The sequence below is a fragment of the Pleurodeles waltl genome, chromosome 11, assembly GCF_031143425.1.
Source record: "Pleurodeles waltl isolate 20211129_DDA chromosome 11, aPleWal1.hap1.20221129, whole genome shotgun sequence".
Lineage (NCBI taxonomy): Eukaryota > Metazoa > Chordata > Amphibia > Caudata > Salamandridae > Pleurodeles > Pleurodeles waltl.
In genome coordinates, this window is record NC_090450.1 from 1,550,516 (window position 1) to 1,570,910 (window position 20,395).

The 20,395-nt window shown below is 53.4% G+C and overlaps 1 protein-coding gene across 2 annotated transcripts in view; it reads left to right on the forward strand.

Moving 5' to 3' along the window:
• The first annotated feature begins 1,361 nt into the window (after nucleotides 1-1,361).
• The window catches only part of LOC138265200 (probable cation-transporting ATPase 13A4), a 249,446-nt gene continuing 230,412 nt past the window's right edge, over nucleotides 1,362-20,395 (forward strand). The window contains exons 1-2 of one of the 2 annotated variants that reach the window (XR_011199310.1): nucleotides 1,362-1,604; nucleotides 1,637-1,911. Coding sequence is in view for 1 of the 2 variants with exons in the window: in XM_069212745.1 (XP_069068846.1) it covers nucleotides 1,849-1,911 (63 nt within the window). In the remaining variant the exon portion in view is untranslated. The remainder of the gene's footprint in view (nucleotides 1,605-1,636; nucleotides 1,912-20,395) is intronic. The other variant, XM_069212745.1, reaches the window with a different exon arrangement.

A 20,395-nucleotide genomic window follows, 5' to 3' on the forward strand; every position in this document is an offset into this window, starting at 1 on the left:
GGGGGGCGGGGGGGGGGTCGGAGACTCAGCTGGCCGGGGTGCGGGCAGGCCGGGGGGGGTGTCGGAAGACTCACCTGGCCGGTGGGGGGCAGTTCGGGGGGGGGGGGGGGGGGGGGGGTCGGAGACTCAGCTGGCCGGGGTGGGGGCAGGCCGGGGGGGGTGTCGGAAGACTCACCTGGCCGGTGGGGGGCAGTTCGGGGGGGGGGGGTGTCGGAAGACTCACCTGGCCGGTGGGGGGCAGTTCGGGGGGGGGGGGTGTCGGAAGACTCACCTGGCCGGTGGGGGGCAGTCCGGGGGGTGGGGGGGGGGGTTGGAAGACTCACCTGGCCGGTGGGGGGCAGTCTCGGGGGGGGGGGGGGGTGTCGGAAGACTCACCTGGCCGAGGTGGGAAGGTGAGGTGTGCGGTATGGGGGGGGGGGGGTCGGAAGACTCACCTGGCCTGGGGGGAGGATCGGAGAAGTCTCCGCCTCCCTGAAGAGGCCGCATTTCAACAGCTCTGGCAGAACCTGTCGAGGTGACGGAGAGGGAGAGACAGAGGAGGGCAGGAGACCGGTGAGAGGGTAAGAGGAGGGCAGGAGACAGGTGAGAGGGTAAGAGGGGGGCAGGAGACCGGTGAGAGGAGGCGAGCAGGAGACCGGTGAGAGGGTAAGAGGGGGGCAGGAGACCGGCTAGAGGGTAAGAGGGGGGCAGGAGACCGGCTAGAGGGTAAGAGGGGGGCAGGAGACAGGTGAGAGGGTAAGAGGGGGGCAGGAGACCGGTGAGAGGAGGAGAGCAGGAGACCGGCGAGAGGAGGCGAGCAGGAGACCGGTGAGAGGGTAAGAGGGGGGCAGGAGACCGGTGAGAGGGTAAGAGGAGGGCAGGAGACCGGTGAGAGAGGAGGGCAGGAGACCGGTGAGAGGGTAAGAGGGGGGCAGGAGACCGGTGAGAGGGTAAGAGGGGGGCAGGAGACCGGTAAGAGAGGAGGGCAGGGGAGAGGAGGTGAGGAGGGCAGAGGACTGGTGAGAGAGCAGGAGAGGAGGGCAGGAGACCGGAGACAGCGAGAGAGAGAGGAGGGTAGGGACCGGTGAGAGGGGGAGAGCAGGAGACCGGCGAGAGGGTAAGAGGGGGGCAGGAGACCGGTGAGAGGGTAAGAGGAGGGCAGGAGACCGGTGAGAGGGTAAGAGGAGGGCAGGAGACCGGTGAGAGGGTAAGAGGAGGGCAGGAGACAGGTGAGAGGGTAAGAGGGGGGCAGGAGACCGGTGAGAGGAGGCGAGCAGGAGACCGGTGAGAGGGTAAGAGGGGGGCAGGAGACCGGCTAGAGGGTAAGAGGGGGGCAGGAGACCGGCTAGAGGGTAAGAGGGGGGCAGGAGACAGGTGAGAGGGTAAGAGGGGGGCAGGAGACCGGTGAGAGGAGGAGAGCAGGAGACCGGCGAGAGGAGGCGAGCAGGAGACCGGTGAGAGGGTAAGAGGGGGGCAGGAGACCGGTGAGAGGGTAAGAGGAGGGCAGGAGACCGGTGAGAGAGGAGGGCAGGAGACCGGTGAGAGGGTAAGAGGGGGGCAGGAGACCGGTGAGAGGGTAAGAGGGGGGCAGGAGACCGGTAAGAGAGGAGGGCAGGGGAGAGGAGGTGAGGAGGGCAGAGGACTGGTGAGAGAGCAGGAGAGGAGGGCAGGAGACCGGAGACAGCGAGAGAGAGAGGAGGGTAGGGACCGGTGAGAGGGGGAGAGCAGGAGACCGGCGAGAGGAGGAGAGCACAGTGGTGGACGGCAGAAGACCGGGGTGAGGAGAGCACAGGAGGGTGAGACACACCACAGGGAGAGAGCTGCCCTCTACAGGAGACGAAGGGCTCCGTAGCGCCGCGGACCTCCTCAATGGCGCAGCGCTACAGCAAGGACCATGCGGCCCTCCTCAACCAGGGAGAAGAGAACGAGATGGTGAGTGCTGCCCTCCTCTTGTGACTGAAGTAAAGTGTCTCCGGGTCACAGCGGGGCCCTCAGTCAGGCTCTCTCTCCTGGAGGGGTGGGCACTTCTCTAAGTCCCTCACACTGAGTGCCAGCCTCAGGGATGTCTGATAAAGGGCCCTGCTCATATCTGTCTCACCTGGGGGGGCACACCTCTGAGGCGGACAGAAGGACAGACAGGCTGTCTGTCCTCCGTGCTGGCTCCGGCCTGGGATGTCCCCCCCCGTGCAAGAGGAGCCAATGTCCGCCTTTCAACATGTTTGCTGTTCCCGGAGATCCTTCCTCGTGGAGGTCGGCTCCGCCTTTCACCCTCTCTCCCTCATCACCTTCCCACCCCGTCCTACACATGACGGTCCGCCATTCAAGGTGCAGCGGATGGATGAATGAATGAATGTATCAAACGTTTAAGACCAAATGTCGCATTCTTCGTGTGAGCTTTGAGAATGTCTAATCCTCTTACCTGTTGCTCTGGAAACTGGTTTTGTTTTAAGAAAAAGGAGGGGGACGGGCGCTCACGTGGATGCACAAAACACACCTGGACCAGGGGGCGATCCCAGGGGACCCGATCCCAGAGGTTCAGATCCCAAGGTGGTCCAGGGGCGATTCTGGGGGTCCCGATCCCAGAGGCTCAGATCCCATGGTGGTCCAGGGGACCTGACCCCAGAGGTTCTGATCCCAGGGTGGTCCAGGGGATACTAGGGTTCCGATCCTAGAGGCTCAGATCCCATGGTGGTCCAGGGGCCCTGATCCCAGAGGTTCAGATCCCAGGGTGGTCCAGGGGCGATCCTAGGGTCCCGATCCAAGAAGCTCAGATCCCATGGTGGTCCAGAGGGTCAGATCTCAGGGTGGCCCAGGGTCCTTGGTACCAGAGGCTCAGATCGCAGGGTGGACCAGGGGCTTAGATCACATGGTGGTCCAGGGGCCCCGAACCGAGGGGCTTCGATCCCATGGTGGTTCAGAGGTCCCGATCCCAGCAGCTCAGATCACTGGGTGACCCAAGGGCCCCGATCCCAGAGGCTCAGATACCTGGGTGACCCAGGGGCACTGATACCAGACGCTCAGATCCCAGGGTGGTCCAGGGCCCCCAAACCCAGAGGCTCAGATCCCAGGGTGGTCCAGGTGCCCCGGTACATGTGTTCGGGCTCCATTGTTGGGTCACACCATCCACTAAAGATGAACCCTTCCCTTGGGGGTACACCAGGTGAGTTCCCATCCTTGGAGGTGCACCTGCCTCTGTGGTTCAGCTCCTATCCTTGGGGTGCACCATGCTGCAGCAGGTGAGCTCCTGTCCTGGGGGTGCACCACCCACTGGGGGTGAGCTCCCATCCGTGGGGTACCCAGCTACACAGCACTGCTGCAGGTGAGCTACCCACCCTTGGGGGTACACCAGCCTCTGTGGTTGGGCTCCATCCTCTGGGTACACCAGCCGGTGCAGATGAGCTCCCATCCTGGGGGTACACCAGCTGCTGCGAGTGAGCTCCCATCACACCAGCTGCTGCGGGTGAGCTCCCATCCTTGGGGTACACCAGCTGCTGCGGGTGAGCTCCCATCCTTGGGGTAACCCAGCCTGTTCGGGTAAGGTCCAATCCTTGGGTTAGATGGATTTCTTGTAGGGTTGCTCCCATCCTTTGATTAGATGGATCGCTTGTAGGGTTGCTCTCATCTTTTGATTAGATGGATCACATGTAGCTCGCTCTCATCCTTTGGTTAGCTGTGTCACTTGTGGCTCACTCCCTACCTTGGGTTAGATGGCTCGCTCTCGTCCTGGGCTAGATAGATCACCTGTGGCTTGCTCTCATTCTTGGGTTAGATGGGTCCCCTGTAGACTCCCTCCCACACTCAGATTAGACAGATCACCTGTTGGCTCGCTCCAGTTCTTGGGTTAGATGGATCCACTGTATGCTCGCTCCCATCCTTGGGTTAGACTGATCACCTGTGACTTGCTTGATGGGCTTGCCTGTGGCTCGCTCCTATCCTTCAGTTAGACGGATCGCCTTGACTCACTCCCATCCTTCAGTTAGACGGATCGCCTGTGGCTCGTTCCCATCCTTGGTTGAGACGGCTCGTTCCCATCCTTGGTTGAGACGGCTCGTTCCCATCCTTGGTTGAGACGGCTCGCTCCCATCCTTGGTTGAGACGGCTCGCTCCCATCCTTGGTTGAGACGGCTCGCTCCCATCCTTGGTTGAGACGGCTCGCTCCCATCCTTGGTTGAGACGGCTCGCTCCCATCCTTGGTTGAGACGGCTCGCTCCCATCCTTGGTTGAGACGGCTCGCTCCCATCCTTGGTTGAGACGGCTCGCTCCCATCCTTGGTTGAGACGGCTCGCTCCCATCCTTCAGTTAGACGGATCGCCTGTGGCTCGCTGCCATCCGTGGTTGAGACGGCTCGCTGCCATCCGTGGTTGAGACGGCTCGCTGCCATCTCTGAGGTAGGGTGGATCACCTGTAGGCTCACTTCCACCCTTGACTAAGCCTGAACCTCGACTCTCTGCTCCCAGCCTCTGTCGCCCGCTCCCATCCTTGTGGTGGACCAGTGCCTGTCGGCTCACTCCCATCCTTGGAGTACACCAGCCACTGTTGACTTGCTCCCATCCTTGGGTTAGATGGATAGATGGTGGCTCATTTTCATATGTGGGTTAGACAGATCTGCTGTAGGATCGCTCCCATCCTTGGGCTAGGTGGCTCGCTCCCATCTTTGGGTTCGACAGATCACCTGTGGCGCACTCCCATCCTGGGTCAGATGGATCACCTGTGGCTCACTCCCATCCTGGGTCAGATGGATCACCTGTGGCGCACTCCCATTCTGGGTCAGAAGGATCACCTGTGGCTCACTCCCATCCTGGGTCAGAAGGATCACCTGTGGCTCACTCCCATCCTGGGTCAGAAGGATCACCTGTGGCTCACTCCCATCCTGGGTCAGATGGATCACCTGTGGCTCACTCCCATCCTGGGTCAGATGGATCACCTGTGGCTCACTCCCATCCTGGGTCAGATGGATCACCTGTGGCTCACTCCCATCCTGGGTCAGAAGGATCACCTGTGGCTCACTCCCATCCTGGGTCAGAAGGATCACCTGTGGCTCACTCCCATCCTGGGTCAGAAGGATCACCTGTGGCTCACTCCCATCCTGGGTCAGATGGATCACCTGTGGCTCACTCCCATCCTGGGTCAGAAGGATCACCTGTGGCTCACTCCCATCCGTGGGTTAGATGGATCACCTGTGGCTCACTCCCATCCGTGGGTTAGATGGATCACCTGTGGCTCACTCCCATCCGTGGGTTAGATGGATCACCTGTGGCTCACTCCCATCCGTGGGTTAGATGGATCACCTGTGGCTCACTCCCATCCGTGGGTTAGATGGATCACCTGTGGCTCACTCCCATCCGTGGGTTAGATGGATCACCTGTGGCTCACTCCCATCCGTGGGTTAGATGGATCACCTGTGGCTCACTCCCATCCGTGGGTTAGATGGATCACCTGTGGCTCGCTCCCATCCGTGGGTTAGATGGATCACCTGTGGCTCGCTCCGTTCCTTGGGCTAGATGGTTTGCTTGTGACTCGCTCATATCCTTGAGTTAGATGGATCCTCTGTCGGATCTCTCCCATCCGTGGGTCAGCTGGATCGCCTCTGGCTCACTCCCATCCGTGGGTTAGATGGATCACCTGTGGCTCGCTCCCATCCGTGGGTTAGATGGATCACCTGTGGCTCGCTCCGTTCCTTGGGCTAGATGGTTTGCTTGTGACTCGCTCATATCCTTGAGTTAGATGGATCCTCTGTCGGATCTCTCCCATCCGTGGGTCAGCTGGATCGCCTGTGGCTCACTCCCATCCTTGGGTCAGATGGATCGCCTGTGGCTCACTCCCATCCTTGGGTCAGATGGATCGCCTGTGGCTCACTCCCATCCTTGGGTCAGATGGATCGCCTGTGGCTCACTCCCATCCTGGGTCAGATGGATCACCTGTGGCTCACTCCCATCCTTGGGTCAGATGGATCGCCTGTGGCTCACTCCCATCCTTGGGTCAGATGGATCGCCTGTGGCTCACTCCCATCCTTGGGTCAGATGGATCGCCTGTGGCTCACTCCCATCCTTGGGTCAGATGGATCGCCTGTGGCTCACTCCCATCCTTGGGTCAGATGGATCGCCTGTGGCTCACTCCCATCCTTGGGTCAGATGGATCGCCTGTGGCTCACTCCCATCCTTGGGTTAGATGGATCGCCTGTGGCTCACTCCCATCCTGGGTCAGATGGATCGCCTGTGGCTCACTCCCATCCTTGGGTTAGACGGATCGCCTGTGGCTCACTCCCATCCTTGGGTTAGACGGATCGCCTGTGGCTCACTCCCATCCTTGGGTTAGACGGATCGCCTGTGGCTCACTCCCATCCTTGGGTTAGACGGATCGCCTGTGGCTCACTCCCATCCTTGGGTTAGACGGATCGCCTGTGGCTCACTCCCATCCTTGGGTTAGACGGATCGCCTGTGGCTCACTCCCATCCTTGGGTTAGATGGATCACCTGTGGCTCACTCCCATCCGTGGGTTAGATGGATCACCTGTGGCTCACTCCCATCCGTGGGTTAGATGGATCACCTGTGGCTCGCTCCCATCCGTGGGTTAGATGGATCACCTGTGGCTCGCTCCGTTCCTTGGGCTAGATGGTTTGCTTGTGACTCGCTCATATCCTTGAGTTAGATGGATCCTCTGTCGGATCTCTCCCATCCGTGGGTCAGCTGGATCGCCTGTGGCTCACTCCCATCCTTGGGTCAGATGGATCGCCTGTGGCTCACTCCCATCCTTGGGTCAGATGGATCGCCTGTGGCTCACTCCCATCCTTGGGTCAGATGGATCGCCTGTGGCTCACTCCCATCCTTGGGTCAGATGGATCGCCTGTGGCTCACTCCCATCCTTGGGTCAGATGGATCGCCTGTGGCTCACTCCCATCCTTGGGTCAGATGGATCGCCTGTGGCTCACTCCCATCCTTGGGTCAGATGGATCGCCTGTGGCTCACTCCCATCCTTGGGTCAGATGGATCGCCTGTGGCTCACTCCCATCCTTGGGTCAGATGGATCGCCTGTGGCTCACTCCCATCCTTGGGTCAGATGGATCGCCTGTGGCTCACTCCCATCCTTGGGTCAGATGGATCGCCTGTGGCTCACTCCCATCCTTGGGTTAGACGGATCGCCTGTGGCTCACTCCCATCCTTGGGTTAGACGGATCGCCTGTGGCTCACTCCCATCCTTGGGTTAGACGGATCGCCTGTGGCTCACTCCCATCCTTGGGTTAGACGGATCACTTGTGGCTCACTCCCATTCTTGGGTTAGACGGATCACTTGTGGCTCACTCCCATTCTTGGGTTAAACAGATCGCCTGTAGGCTTGCTCCCATCCTTGGGTTAGATGGATCACTGTGACTTGTTCCCATCCTTGGGTTAAATGGATTGCTGTGACTTGTTCCCATCCTTGGATTAGACAGATTGCATGTGGCTCTCTCCCATCCTTGTGTTAGACGGCTCGTCTGTGGCTTGCTCCCATCCTGAGGTTAGACGGATCGCCTGTGGCTTGCTCCCATCCTTGGTTTAGATGGCTTGCTCCCATGCTTGGGGGTGCAGAACCGGTACATGCTGGTTGCCATCTCTGAATTGCTAGGTGCACTTGATGGCCTGCACCACCCTGTGACACATCATCTCTGTGTGACTAGGTGTATTGGACAGACTTCGGAAAAAGCTTGTAGAACGTGGAAGCTAAACAGTGTGATTAATGCTTCCAGCTCCGGCCAAGGCTGCTTTGGCATATGTGAATCATAACTTGCTGATATGTACTTTTTAGACACAACATTTTGCTTTTCACTGCACTTCAGGCAATGGAATCCACTCTTACTGAAATGTGCCTGGAGATCAAGCACCCTACCGGTGGGTGGATCGCCTCCAGCCCTTGAAACAGACACGGCTTGCTGGAAAACCTGCAAATCATGTCCCCACACAAAGAACTTTTCAGAAAGAAGGTGTAATCCGGAAACACCCTCCTTGATTTAGCAGGGTCAGCAGCATCACCTTTTCCAGGAATCTCCTTCCCTGGTCTGCTCTGAAACAACCCCAGGTCCTCTAGATCTTCTGATGATCGGGGAGTTCTGGCACATACTGCTCTCAGTGTGATGTACTCTCACCATCCTGCACCTCCAGCTTCCACACAGCACTGGCCCTGTCCTCCAGGCGCCTCCAGCTTCCACACGGCACTGGCCCTGTCCTCCAGGCGCCTCCAGCTTCCACACGGCACTGGCCCTGTCCTCCAGGCGCCTCCAGCTTCCACACAGCACTGGCCCTGTCCTCCAGGCGCCTCCAGCTTCCACACAGCACTGGCCCTGTCCTCCAGGCGCCTCCAGCTTCCACACAGCACTGGCCCTGTCCTCCAGGCGCCTCCAGCTTCCACACAGCACTGGCCCTGTCCTCCAGGCGCCTCCAGCTTCCACACAGCACTGGCCCTGTCCTCCAGGCGCCTCCAGATTCCACACAGCACTGGCCCTGTCCTCCAGGCACTGTACCTAAGCGGCAAAGAAGGACCAAGTTATGTGCAGGGATGATTAAATTGTGCAGCAAAAAAGGCAAGCTATCCTGCATAAGGCAGCACATTTAGCGTGGAAATTGCATATTTTGTCATTTTTTACAGACATTAATGCTGTTTGTGCAATTTTAATTATTAGTAGTAGTTTACCAGCTGAATAAAACAATCACCAACTGAAAGGTGGCTGTTAACCTTTAACAAGAGGATGTCACTGCGCAGTACCACTTAAAGCGCTTTTTGGGTCACGGCCCGCTAGACAGCACAGCTGTCTGGTTTGCTAAAGACATCTTGGGGATCTTCAAAAAGTTAACCTAGGAATGGATTCCACCTGTTGATTACCATTGCCTTTGTGGCTTGTCATTCACACTTTCTGGCTTTCCATTTGGTGGCTTTTTTTGCTTTAGGATCTCCAGGCTCAGTTTATCCCTCCCGTTGTCTCAACTCTGTTTTCTGTATCCTTCCACAAACGTACATTCCGTAAACAGGCCATTAAATTGTTCTTATCTTGTTATATTTGCTGTGCATTTAAGAACTGAGTCAAATATCAGACGCTGTCTTCCAAGGGTGCTTGTTTACTTTTATTTCTCTGACTTCAAGGTCAGAGGATTTATGTGACAATCTTGCTGGATACTGGGGGTAGGAAAGAGTTTATTTCTATCACATGACAACATTTAAAGGAACAGTAAGTATTTCAGAATTATGAACACACAAATGAAGCACATTTTTGTTATTTCTGAAGTGTGTTGGAAACAAATGCTTTAATATGATCAAAACGAATAATTTAAACTATGTGATACATTTTCATCTTTGCATTGTATAGTTTTATTTATAAAACTGTATGTCTGTGCAAACTTAATGGTCATTTCAGAAGAATATATTCTGTCTGGAATGGCAGTGTGCTACCACACCATGAATTCTCCAGTCTACACCACTCCACTTTACACCACTGCACGGTGCATCACTCCACTCTACACCACCACACTCTATTCAACACCACTGCACTACTCCACACCACTGCACTCTGCACCACTCTACCCCAGTCCATTCTGCCACTTCACTCTACGCCTCGCTACTCTGTCCTGTACCACTCTACTATCCAGTTCACTCTTCGCCACTACCCTCTACACCACTCCAGTCTAGGCCACACTAATCTACTCTGCACAGATCCACTCTATGAGACTGTAGTCTACACCACTCTGTGCCACTGCACTCTACACCAATGCACTTTAATCTGTAACGCTCAACTCTATACAAATCCACTGTCTGCCACTCTAATCTACGCTGCCATGGCACTCTACACCACTTCAGTCTACGCCATTAAACCATATCACCATATGCCACTCTACGCAACTGCACTCTACCCTGCACCGCTCCCCCCTACACCACTCATCGCAACTCTACTCTACACCACTGTACTGAACACCACTCCAGTATAGGCCACAACGACCTACTCTGCACAACTCCACTGTGCACAACTGTATTCCATGCCAATCTGCAACACTGCACTCTGTGTCACCGCTCCACTATGTGCCTCTCCAGGGCACTCTACGCCAATGCACTGTACACAACTAGACTCTCACTTCACACTGTGCCACAGCATTCTACTCTGCATCACTGTACTCTCTGCCACTGCTCTCTCTGCCACCATACTCCACTCTACATTCTACTCAGCATCACTGCACTCTCTGCCATCATACTCCACTCTACATCACTGCATCCTGACATTCTACTCAGCATCACTGCATTCTCTGCCACTGCTCTCTGCCACCATACTCCACTCTATATTCTACTCTGCACCACTGCTCTTTCTGTCACCATACTCCACTCTACATCACTGCATTCCAACATTCTACTCTGCAACACTGCACTCTCTTCCACTGCCCTCTCTGCCACCATACTCCACTCTACATTCTACTCTGCACCACTGCACTCTATGCCACTGCTCTCTCTGCCACCATACTCCACTCTACATCACTGCATTCCGACATTCTACTCTGCAACACTGCACTCTCTGCCACTGCACTTTCTGCCACCATACTCCACTCTACATCACTGCATCCCAACATTCTACTCAGCATCACTGCACTCTCTACCACTGCACTCTCTGCCACCATACTCCACTCTCCATCACTGCATTCTGACATTCTACTCTGCAACACTGCATTCTCTGCCACTGCTCTCTGCCACCATACTCTACTCTATACTCTACTCTGCACCACTGCACCCTCTGCCACTGCTCTCTCTGCCACCATACTCCACTCTACATCACTGCATTCTGACATTCTACTCTGCAACACTGCACTCTCTGCCACTGCACTCTCTGCCACCATACTCCACTCTACATTCTACTCTGCACCACTGCACTCTATGCCACTGCACTCTCTGCCACCATACTCCACTCTACATTCTACTCTGCACCACTGCAGTCTATGCCACTGCTCTCTCTTCCACCATACTCCACTCTACGTCACTGCATTCCGACATTCTACTTTGCAACACTGCACTCTCTGCCACTGCACTCTCTGCCACCATACTCCACTCTACGTCACTGCATCCCGACATTCTACTCTGCAACACTGCACTCTCTGCCACTGCACTTTCTGCCACCATACTCCACTCTACATTCTACTCTGCACCACTGCACTCTATGCCACTGCTCTCTCTGCCACCATACTCCACTCTACATCACTGCATTCCGACATTCTACTCTGCAACACTGCACTCTCTTCCACTGCCCTCTCTGCCACCATACTCCACTCTACATTCTACTCTGCACCACTGCACTCTATGCCACTGCTCTCTCTGCCACCATACTCCACTCTACATCACTGCATTCCGACATTCTACTCTGCAACACTGCACTCTCTGCCACTGCACTTTCTGCCACCATACTCCACTCTACATCACTGCATCCCAACATTCTACTCAGCATCACTGCACTCTCTACCACTGCACTCTCTGCCACCATACTCCACTCTCCATCACTGCATTCTGACATTCTACTCTGCAACACTGCATTCTCTGCCACTGCTCTCTGCCACCATACTCTACTCTATACTCTACACCACTGCACCCTCTGCCACTGCTCTCTCTGCCACCATACTCCACTCTACATCACTGCATTCTGACATTCTACTCTGCAACACTGCACTCTCTGCCACTGCACTCTCTGCCACCATACTCCACTCTACATTCTACTCTGCACCACTGCACTCTATGCCACTGCACTCTCTGCCACCATACTCCACTCTACATTCTACTCTGCACCACTGCAGTCTATGCCACTGCTCTCTCTTCCACCATACTCCACTCTACGTCACTGCATTCCGACATTCTACTTTGCAACACTGCACTCTCTGCCACTGCACTCTCTGCCACCATACTCCACTCTACGTCACTGCATCCCGACATTCTACTCTGCAACACTGCACTCTCTGCCACTGCACTTTCTGCCACCATACTCCACTCTACATTCTACTCTGCACCACTGCACTCTATGCCACTGCTCTCTCTGCCACCATACTCCACTCTACATCACTGCATTCTGACATTCTACTCTGCAACACTGCACTCTCTGCCACTGCCCTCTCTGCCACCATACTCCACTCTACATTCTACTCTGCACCACTGCAGTCTATGCACTGCTCTCTCTGCCACCATACTCCACTCTACGTCACTGCATTCCGACATTCTACTTTGCAACACTGCACTCTCTGCCACTGCACTCTCTGCCACAATACTCCACTCTACGTCACTGCATCCCGACATTCTACTCTGCAACACTGCACTCTCTGCCACTGCACTCTCTGCCACCATACTCCACTCTACGTCACTGCATCCCGACATTCTACTCTGCAACACTGCACTCTCTGCCACGGAACTCTACAACACTACTCTATGCCACTCTATTAACCACTGCACACTGTCACTGCATTCTACACAACTGCACTCTGTCACTGCACTCTGCGCAGCTGCATTCCGTCACTGCTCTCTACACCATTACACTCTGTGCAACTGTACTTTAACCTGCACCACTCCACTCTACTTCGCCCTACACTGAAACTGCACTCTACTTGGCATCACTGCTCTCTCCTCCACTCTACACTACTGCACTCTGACACGCTACTCCACTCTACTCTGCACTACAGAACTTTATCCCACTGCACTCTGTGCCACTACAGTCTATGAACCATACCCTCCTCTGTACTACTCTACGCCACTGCATTCTATGCCATTCGACTCTACTCGGCATCACTCCACTGTACGCCACTGCACTATGCACCTCTCTACTCTCCGTCACTGCAGTCTAGTCTGTGCTACTGCACTCTACTCTGCGCCACTCTGTGTACCACTGCACTCTACTCTACTCTAATCTGTACCGCGGCACTCTACTCTGCGCCACTCTAATCTGTACCGCGGCCCTCCAATCTGCACCCTTGCATTCTATGCCGCTGCATTGTACGCCACTGAATTCAATGCCACTGTACTCTTCGTCACTATACTCTGCAACAGTCTACGTGAAAGCACTCTACACTAATCCACTCTACGCCACTCCAATACACAACACTCTCTGCCACTTCACTCTGCTCCACTCTTCACCATTCCACTCCGACACTCCACCTTACTCTGCTCTACACTACTAACTTTAAGCCACGCTGGTGCACAACACGGCTAAAACTCATTGGCCAAGCCAATAGCTTACGCATAGGCGAGACGTACTGACTTTACCAATGCTTGTTAATGTAGCTTTTGATCCTTTTGTGCAGGAAATATTTGATTGAAGTCTGCCTATTATGCAGAAGGCGGGGAGTGTGCAAGGGCTGCCTCTTTGCATCTGAGATGTGTGCATTGGGGGGAGAGCTGGTCGGAACGCGCCGGGGTCACCAGCCCTGTGACCTGGTGCAAGATTACTAACTGGGCCACTCACTGGTGTCCTGCCCTGCCAATCACCTGCACACAGAGCTGAGGCTCCCTCCCCTCACCTCACGCAGATCTCTCTCCTGCAGCTTCCCAGAGCCCTCTGGGCCCTGACACCAGGCTTCCCTTCTACTCACTTTAATGGTGACGTCTTCTTTCACGTGTATGTTGAAATGAACCGTAGTCTTTCGTGTCATAAGAGCTGTATCATATGTCTAGCCAGTAAAACGCCTCTGTGATGTCACTTAGACGGGTCTTGTGCACAGGAGGAAGTGACGTCACTTGTCAGGACCTTCCCCTCAAGAATCAGCCGCAGGGCTTGTATGTGCTCAGGGTGAACTAACCAAGGCTTGTTTGAAGACTCCCCTGGTGCTCTTTACACAGAGGATGCATATTGTGTGACTGATTATGGTTCATTGTAGCCATCGAGGGGCCTGGTGACGTCATGCCACGAGGCCAAGCCCTGAGATGACGCTTCACCACAATATTACACATTTTATCCATTTTTTAAACTGTGTACTTACTTTACTGACAGCTTGAAAAGGGTTTGTTGTCTGCACACAGGAAAACGTGTTCTAAGATAGAAAGCGAAATACTGAACTTTACTTTTGCCAATAAACAAAGGGCAGGAAGATATTTTATTGAATAGCTAGAAATGTGGAGTTTGAGCACAAAGGAGGCTTCTCTTTGGAGACGCCTCGGGCCTGTGGAGTGATGTCTGAGCTGCACATCTCGGTGCCCGAGCGGTGGCCAGATGGGTCCAGAAGACCTTGGACCTTTAGTGAATAAATATTTGTTTAAAACAGGTGACAGCGCTGACGCTCTGCAGAGTGCTTTGGGGCTGTCCTTGTCCCAAGGAAACCTGAAAGTGACAGTGGCCCGTGAAACACTTTCTATACTTTAAAGTGACGAGTTTAATAATACTTTCCATATTTCACAGGGACTAGTGAAATACTTCCAATAGTTTACAGGGACTGGTGTAATAACTTCCACATTTAACAGGGGTTAGTGAAATACTTTCCATATTTTACAGGCGCTGGTGTACTAAGTTCCATATTTTACAGGGGCTAGTGAAATACATTCCATATTTTAAAGGGACGATTTTAATAATACTTTCCATATTTTAGAGGGACTAATGAAATACTTTCAATAGTTTACAGGGACTGGTGTAATAACTTCCATATTTTACTAGGACTAGTGAAATACTTTCTGTATTTCACAAGGAATAGTGAAATACTTTCTGTATTTTACAGGGGCTAGTGAAATGCATTCCATATTTTAAAGGGACGAGTTTAATAATACTTTCCATATTTTAGAGGGACTAATGAAATACTTTCAATAGTTTACAGGGACTGGTGTAATTTCCATATTTTACTAGGACTAGTGCAAGGACTAGTGAAATACTTTCTGTATTTTACAAGGACTAGTGAAATATTTTCTGTATTTTACAAGGACTAGTGAAATACTTTACACATTTTACAGGGACTGATGTAATAACTTCCATATTTTACAGGGACTAGTGAAATACCTTCCATATTTTACAGGGACTAGTGAAATAACTTCCATATTTTACAGCGACTAGTGAAATAACTTCCATATTTTACAGCGACTAGTGAAATATCTTCCATATTTCACAAGGGCTAGTGAAATACCTTCCATATTTTACAGGGACTAGTGAAATAACTTCCATATTTTACAGGGACTAGTGAAATAACTTCCATATTTTACAGCGACTAGTGAAATAACTTCCATATTTTACAGCGACTAGTGAAATATCTTCCATATTTCACAGGGGCTAGTGAAATCGTTTTCATATTGTAGTGAGTCTAGTGTAATAGATTCCACACATTACAGGGACCATTTAGATTCATACTTTACAGGGACTAGTGAAATAGATCCCACACATTACAGGGACTAGTGAAATAGAGTATATATTTCAGGTGCCTGCAGCAACTCCAAACCTGTAAGACCTGTCTACACACCGCCTAATGACCACCATCGCCAAATAATATTAATGAGAAGATGTAAACATGATAAATTAGCCTGGCCTTGTGGCACCGTGAACTGGTTAAGAAGTGCATATCGCAATGGATTCATGTCCTGACACGAACTGGTTTACATGCAGGTAAATAGTCTCCCCTTCTGTGTGCTTCTGGGCACTACCAAACGCCTCTAACACGGATAAGAAGTTCACCTCTCAGTGCCTGGGCTAGAACCGGCAGTGCCGAGGAGCAGTGCCTGTAGGCAACACACATCACCTGTGCCTTTTGTACAGCAGCGCACCGGGCTGGGTGTCTGCACTCCGGGCCGGGTGTCTGCACACCAGGCTAGATGTCTGCACACCAGGGCCTAACCAGGAGCACCTGCTCTCACTGTGAATTAGCCAGGACCCTGTGTAAACAGTGGAAACTAAAAGTCTCTCTCTCTCTCTCCCTCTCCCTCTCCCCCCCCCCCCCCCCCCAATAAATCGAAAATGAAAAGTAATACAGTTTCACATAAGCAAGCCTATTTAAAGCGCCATGGCAAGATCGTGGAGGAGGCACACAAAAGGAGACAGAAGTTCGCTCACAGTCAAAGGTATCGGCAGTTATGCACATGCAAAGCGCTCGACTACTGCCCAGCGAGATCGTGCTGTATAGGAAATAAAGAGAAAACGTAGTCCAGAAGCCATGCGGAAAACATGGAGCCTCGTATGTTTTCAGTAGTTTACCAGTGCTGTCTAGGAGGGCTAAACACCAGATAAGGCATGACGTATACACGCCTTTCACAAATGAAATCAAGCGAATTTTAAAAGACAAGCCCATTAACAAAACAAACTGATGGGTGTGACATGGGCGTGGTTGAAAGCCCACAGAGAGATTAGAACAGGGGCCAGATGGAATAATAAAGCAGGACTATTAGAAAATGTGGCACATTATGCCGCACAATTTGTCTTTTCTTGCCGCATAATTTATTCAACCCTGCTGCATAATTTGGGCCTCTACAGCTGCATAATTCCAGGGGCCCTGAAATCCCCAGTCCCTCCTATTGCTAACGTGAGAGAGCTGTAGGCCTGAGCGCCGGGCCAGGAGCTGCAGAGAGCAGAGCTGGGCACATGGCTCAGGTGCAGAGCAGGTTTTGGAACTTGAAATCCGAGAGAACCTTCCACTCCGCACAACAGCGCCTAAGGCGGACACTGAGACAGGTTTCCACTGCGACTTCAGAATGAACGCTTTGTAAACAGAAGTGTTGGTGTGGCTGCAGGTGTCAGGTGTATAAACACAGATGCACACATCTGGCGGACACAAGGTCTTCATGAACAGCAACCTCTGACCCCCGGAGGTCTGTGATTGTTGCTCCAACCCACACTTGAGATGCGCAGCCTCCGACACTGCATGAGGCCCCAAGATCCAGGGAGAGACTCCCGCCGTAAAACCTTTGTACACCAGACACCTAACACCCTAAACATTCCTATGTCTGTAGCGCCTTAAAGCCCGAAAGATCACATCTGGGAACCTGCTTGACGGAACTTGCCTTAACCAACCCAAGGCGGAGGGACTTGTTTTTGGAAATGTTCCAGCTCATTCGTCAAACTTGGCAAAGTAATCAGCAAAACAAAAAAAAATCCCTTTACAATAAAACCTCTGAGCAGCCCATAGCTGCGGAGGCCCTGCTGACCCCGAGGACCAGTTGGCACACTTTGGGAGTTTACCAGCACGCGCCAGGCATGCCAGGTCAGGGGGGCTGAAAACAGAAGCCTTTTCCCATTTCACCTCCCAGAGGAAATGCTGCCGACCCCAGAGCCTGGACGGATTCCACTTAACTTGGCATGAAGGAGAGTTTACTCGGCTGCTCTCCTCGGTTTAGTGTAAATTCAAAGCGTTGTTTTTAAGAGATTTGCATTTACAAAACTTACTGAACAACTTTTAAATGGTTCACACTCTAGCATACATCTGAAGTCGGAAGTACAAATAATTTTTAATATGGGAATTGGACGAGGGAGCCTGTTCTCCAGAATTGTTCATGTGGATCCAGGGCCTTTTTTGCAGTTTTTATTTTAGATTTTCAACAGAAAACAATACAGAACCGATGCTTCTCCAGCGTCATAATACAGAAACCTGAGCTGGTGAGGAGACCACAGTAGAAACTTAAAGTGGATCATCCCAGACCGAGGGATCAACTCGGGGGCCAGAGAGGGAGGAAAAGAGGGGGAAGCGGCCAAGGAGGACAGAAAAATGGAAGGTGTCTGAGGTCCCTCCACCCGCAGCCCTCGCGGAGACAGCGGGAACAGCGGCTGCAGACCCGGACGCATCTATGACCCACTTTGCGCCGCACTTGCACCACGCAACGTGGTGCAAGAGTGACGCAAACATTGTCAGGTTTTCGAAGCCATGCCGGACCACTTTCCTTGGCTTTGAATGGCTTCAAAAATCTGGTGTAATGCAAAGCAGCATAAATCGCAGCATTCATTACTCTGCACCAGGGAAGAGAGTGGGCGCTCCCACGCAGCCCCCTTGGTTTTTGTTGCATTTCCAGATTTACCAAACTTGTTAAAGCTGGGAATATGCCAAAAGATACGCCACGCCAGGAGAGGTGTAACGAGGAGAAGTATCTTTTGGTTTTTCTCTTTCTATGCGTGCTGCTTTGGAACTTGCCTCTCGATGGTTCCTTCCTGGACCACGGTGCAAGGGTGCCTGCGTTGGTGCTAGGCTGCTAAAACCCTGCCCGTGCAGGCGTAAAGGACAAGAATGCGTTACATTGGATAAATACGCACGTTCCTGCCCTTTCCCTGGCACAGGACACCACAGCAAGGTGACTTACTGCTCTGCGTGACTCGGCCAGAAATATGTGGTGTACACAAGAGGTCTCCATCCACGGAGATGCTGCACTGATGATCAGGAAGCACAGGTGTGCACCAGGCTCCGGTGGTGAAACCTGCTGGCCACCTGCTTTCTTCACCCCATGCGTGGGCTCTTCTTAGCACCTTGGGGCAGTGGGAGTTCACCATCACTTGTGGTGCACACAAGAGGCCTCCATCCACGGAGATGCTGCACTGACGAGCAGGAAGCACAGGTGCGCAACAGGCTCTGGTGGTGAAACCTGCTGGCCACCTGCTCTCTTCGCCCCCTGCGTGGGCTCTTCTTAGCGCCTTGGGGCCGTAGGAGTCCACCATCACTTGTGGTGTACACAAGAGGCCTCCATCCACGGAGATGCTGCACTGACGAGCAGGAAGCACAGTTGCGCACCAGGCTCCGGTGGCCAAATGCTCTCTTCACCCCTGCATGGGTTCTTCGTAGCGCCTTGAAGCACTGAGTGTTCACCATCACTTGTGGTGCACACGAGGCCTCCATCCACGGAGATGCTGCACTGACGAGCAGGAAGCACAGGTGTGCACCAGGCTCCGGTGGTGAAACCTGCTGGCCACCTGCTTTCTTCACCCCATGCGTGGGCTCTTCTTAGCACCTTGGGGCAGTGGGAGTTCACCATCACTTGTGGTGCACACAAGAGGCCTCCATCCACGGAGATGCTGCACTGACGAGCAGGAAGCACAGGTGTGCACCAGGCTCTGGTGGTGAAACCTGCTGGCCACCTGCTCTCTTCGCCCCCTGCGTGGGCTCTTCTTAGCGCCTTGGGGCAGTAGGAGTCCACCATCACTTGTGGTGTACACAAGAGGTCTCCATCCACGGAGATGCTGCACTGACGAGCAGGAAGCACAGGTGTGCACCAGGCTCCGGTGGTGAAACCTGCTGGCCACCTGCTCTCTTCACCCCATGCGTGGGCTCTTCTTAGCGCCTTGGGGCAGTGAGTGTTCACCATCACTTGTGGCGTACACAAGAGGCCTCCATCCACGGAGATGCTGCACTGACGAGCAGGAAGCACAGGTGTGCACCAGGCTCCGGTGGTGAAACCTGGTGGCCACCTGCTCTCTTCACCCCATGCGTGGGCTCTTCTTAGCACCTTGGGGTAGTGAGTCAACAGTGCAGGCAGTTAAAAGAATGAACACAAACCAGCAGAAGCACCAGGCCCTTCCAGGGGAGGAGCAACCCCAAGTGTTTGTAAGGTGCAGCTGTTCACACACCTGGGTGTCTAGGAACAACCGAGCCCGGCCTCAGAATTGACAAAAATTTTCCAAGCACACAAATGTTTCAAATGCATAACGGTGAGTACTGAAATATGACCTGGAAATCCCAACATGAGGGCTTTGGGGAGCCCAAAGGAACTAGTTGAAGTGACATCCCACTTGAACGGCAGTAATGCGACCCCACTGGTGGGACCTGGGGGTGACCGTCCAGCAGAAGACAAGTTACTGTCCACTTAGGCTCAACAGTTTAAATGGAGAGACTCGTGGTGCGGGCGGCACATGAGCATCCAGGTTTGATGGATAATGGGAGGCCTGCCAAAGGAAGCCTGAGCACTCTGGTATCTTAAACACCGACCAGGTGCATCGTATGGCGCAGCAGTGCAAGCTTCCGTCACAGACACAGATCAGGTGCATCGTATGCCGCAGCAGTGCAAGCTTCTGTCACAAACACAGATCAGGTGCATCGTATGCAGCAGCAGTGCAAGCTTCTGTCACAAACACAGATCAGGTGCATCGTATGCAGCAGCAGTGCAAGCTTCCGTCACAGACACAGATCAGGTATAGCGCAGACAGCAGCAGTGCAAGCTTCTGTCACAGACCCGGTGCAGCACATGAGCAGCAGTGCAAGCTTCTGTCACAGACACAGATCAGGTGCATCGTATGGCGCAGCAGTGCAAGCGTCTGTCACAGACCCGGTGCAGCACATGAGCAGCATTGCAAGCTTTGGTCACAGACCAGGTGCAGCACATGAGCAGCAGTGCAAGCTTCCGTGACAGACCCAGATCAGGTGCATCGTATGCCGCAGCATTGCAAGCTTCTGTCACAGTCACAGATCAGGTATAGTGCAGACAGCAGCATTGCAAGCTTCTGTCACAGACACCGACCAGGTGCATTGTATGCCGCAGCAGTCCAGGCTTCTGTCAC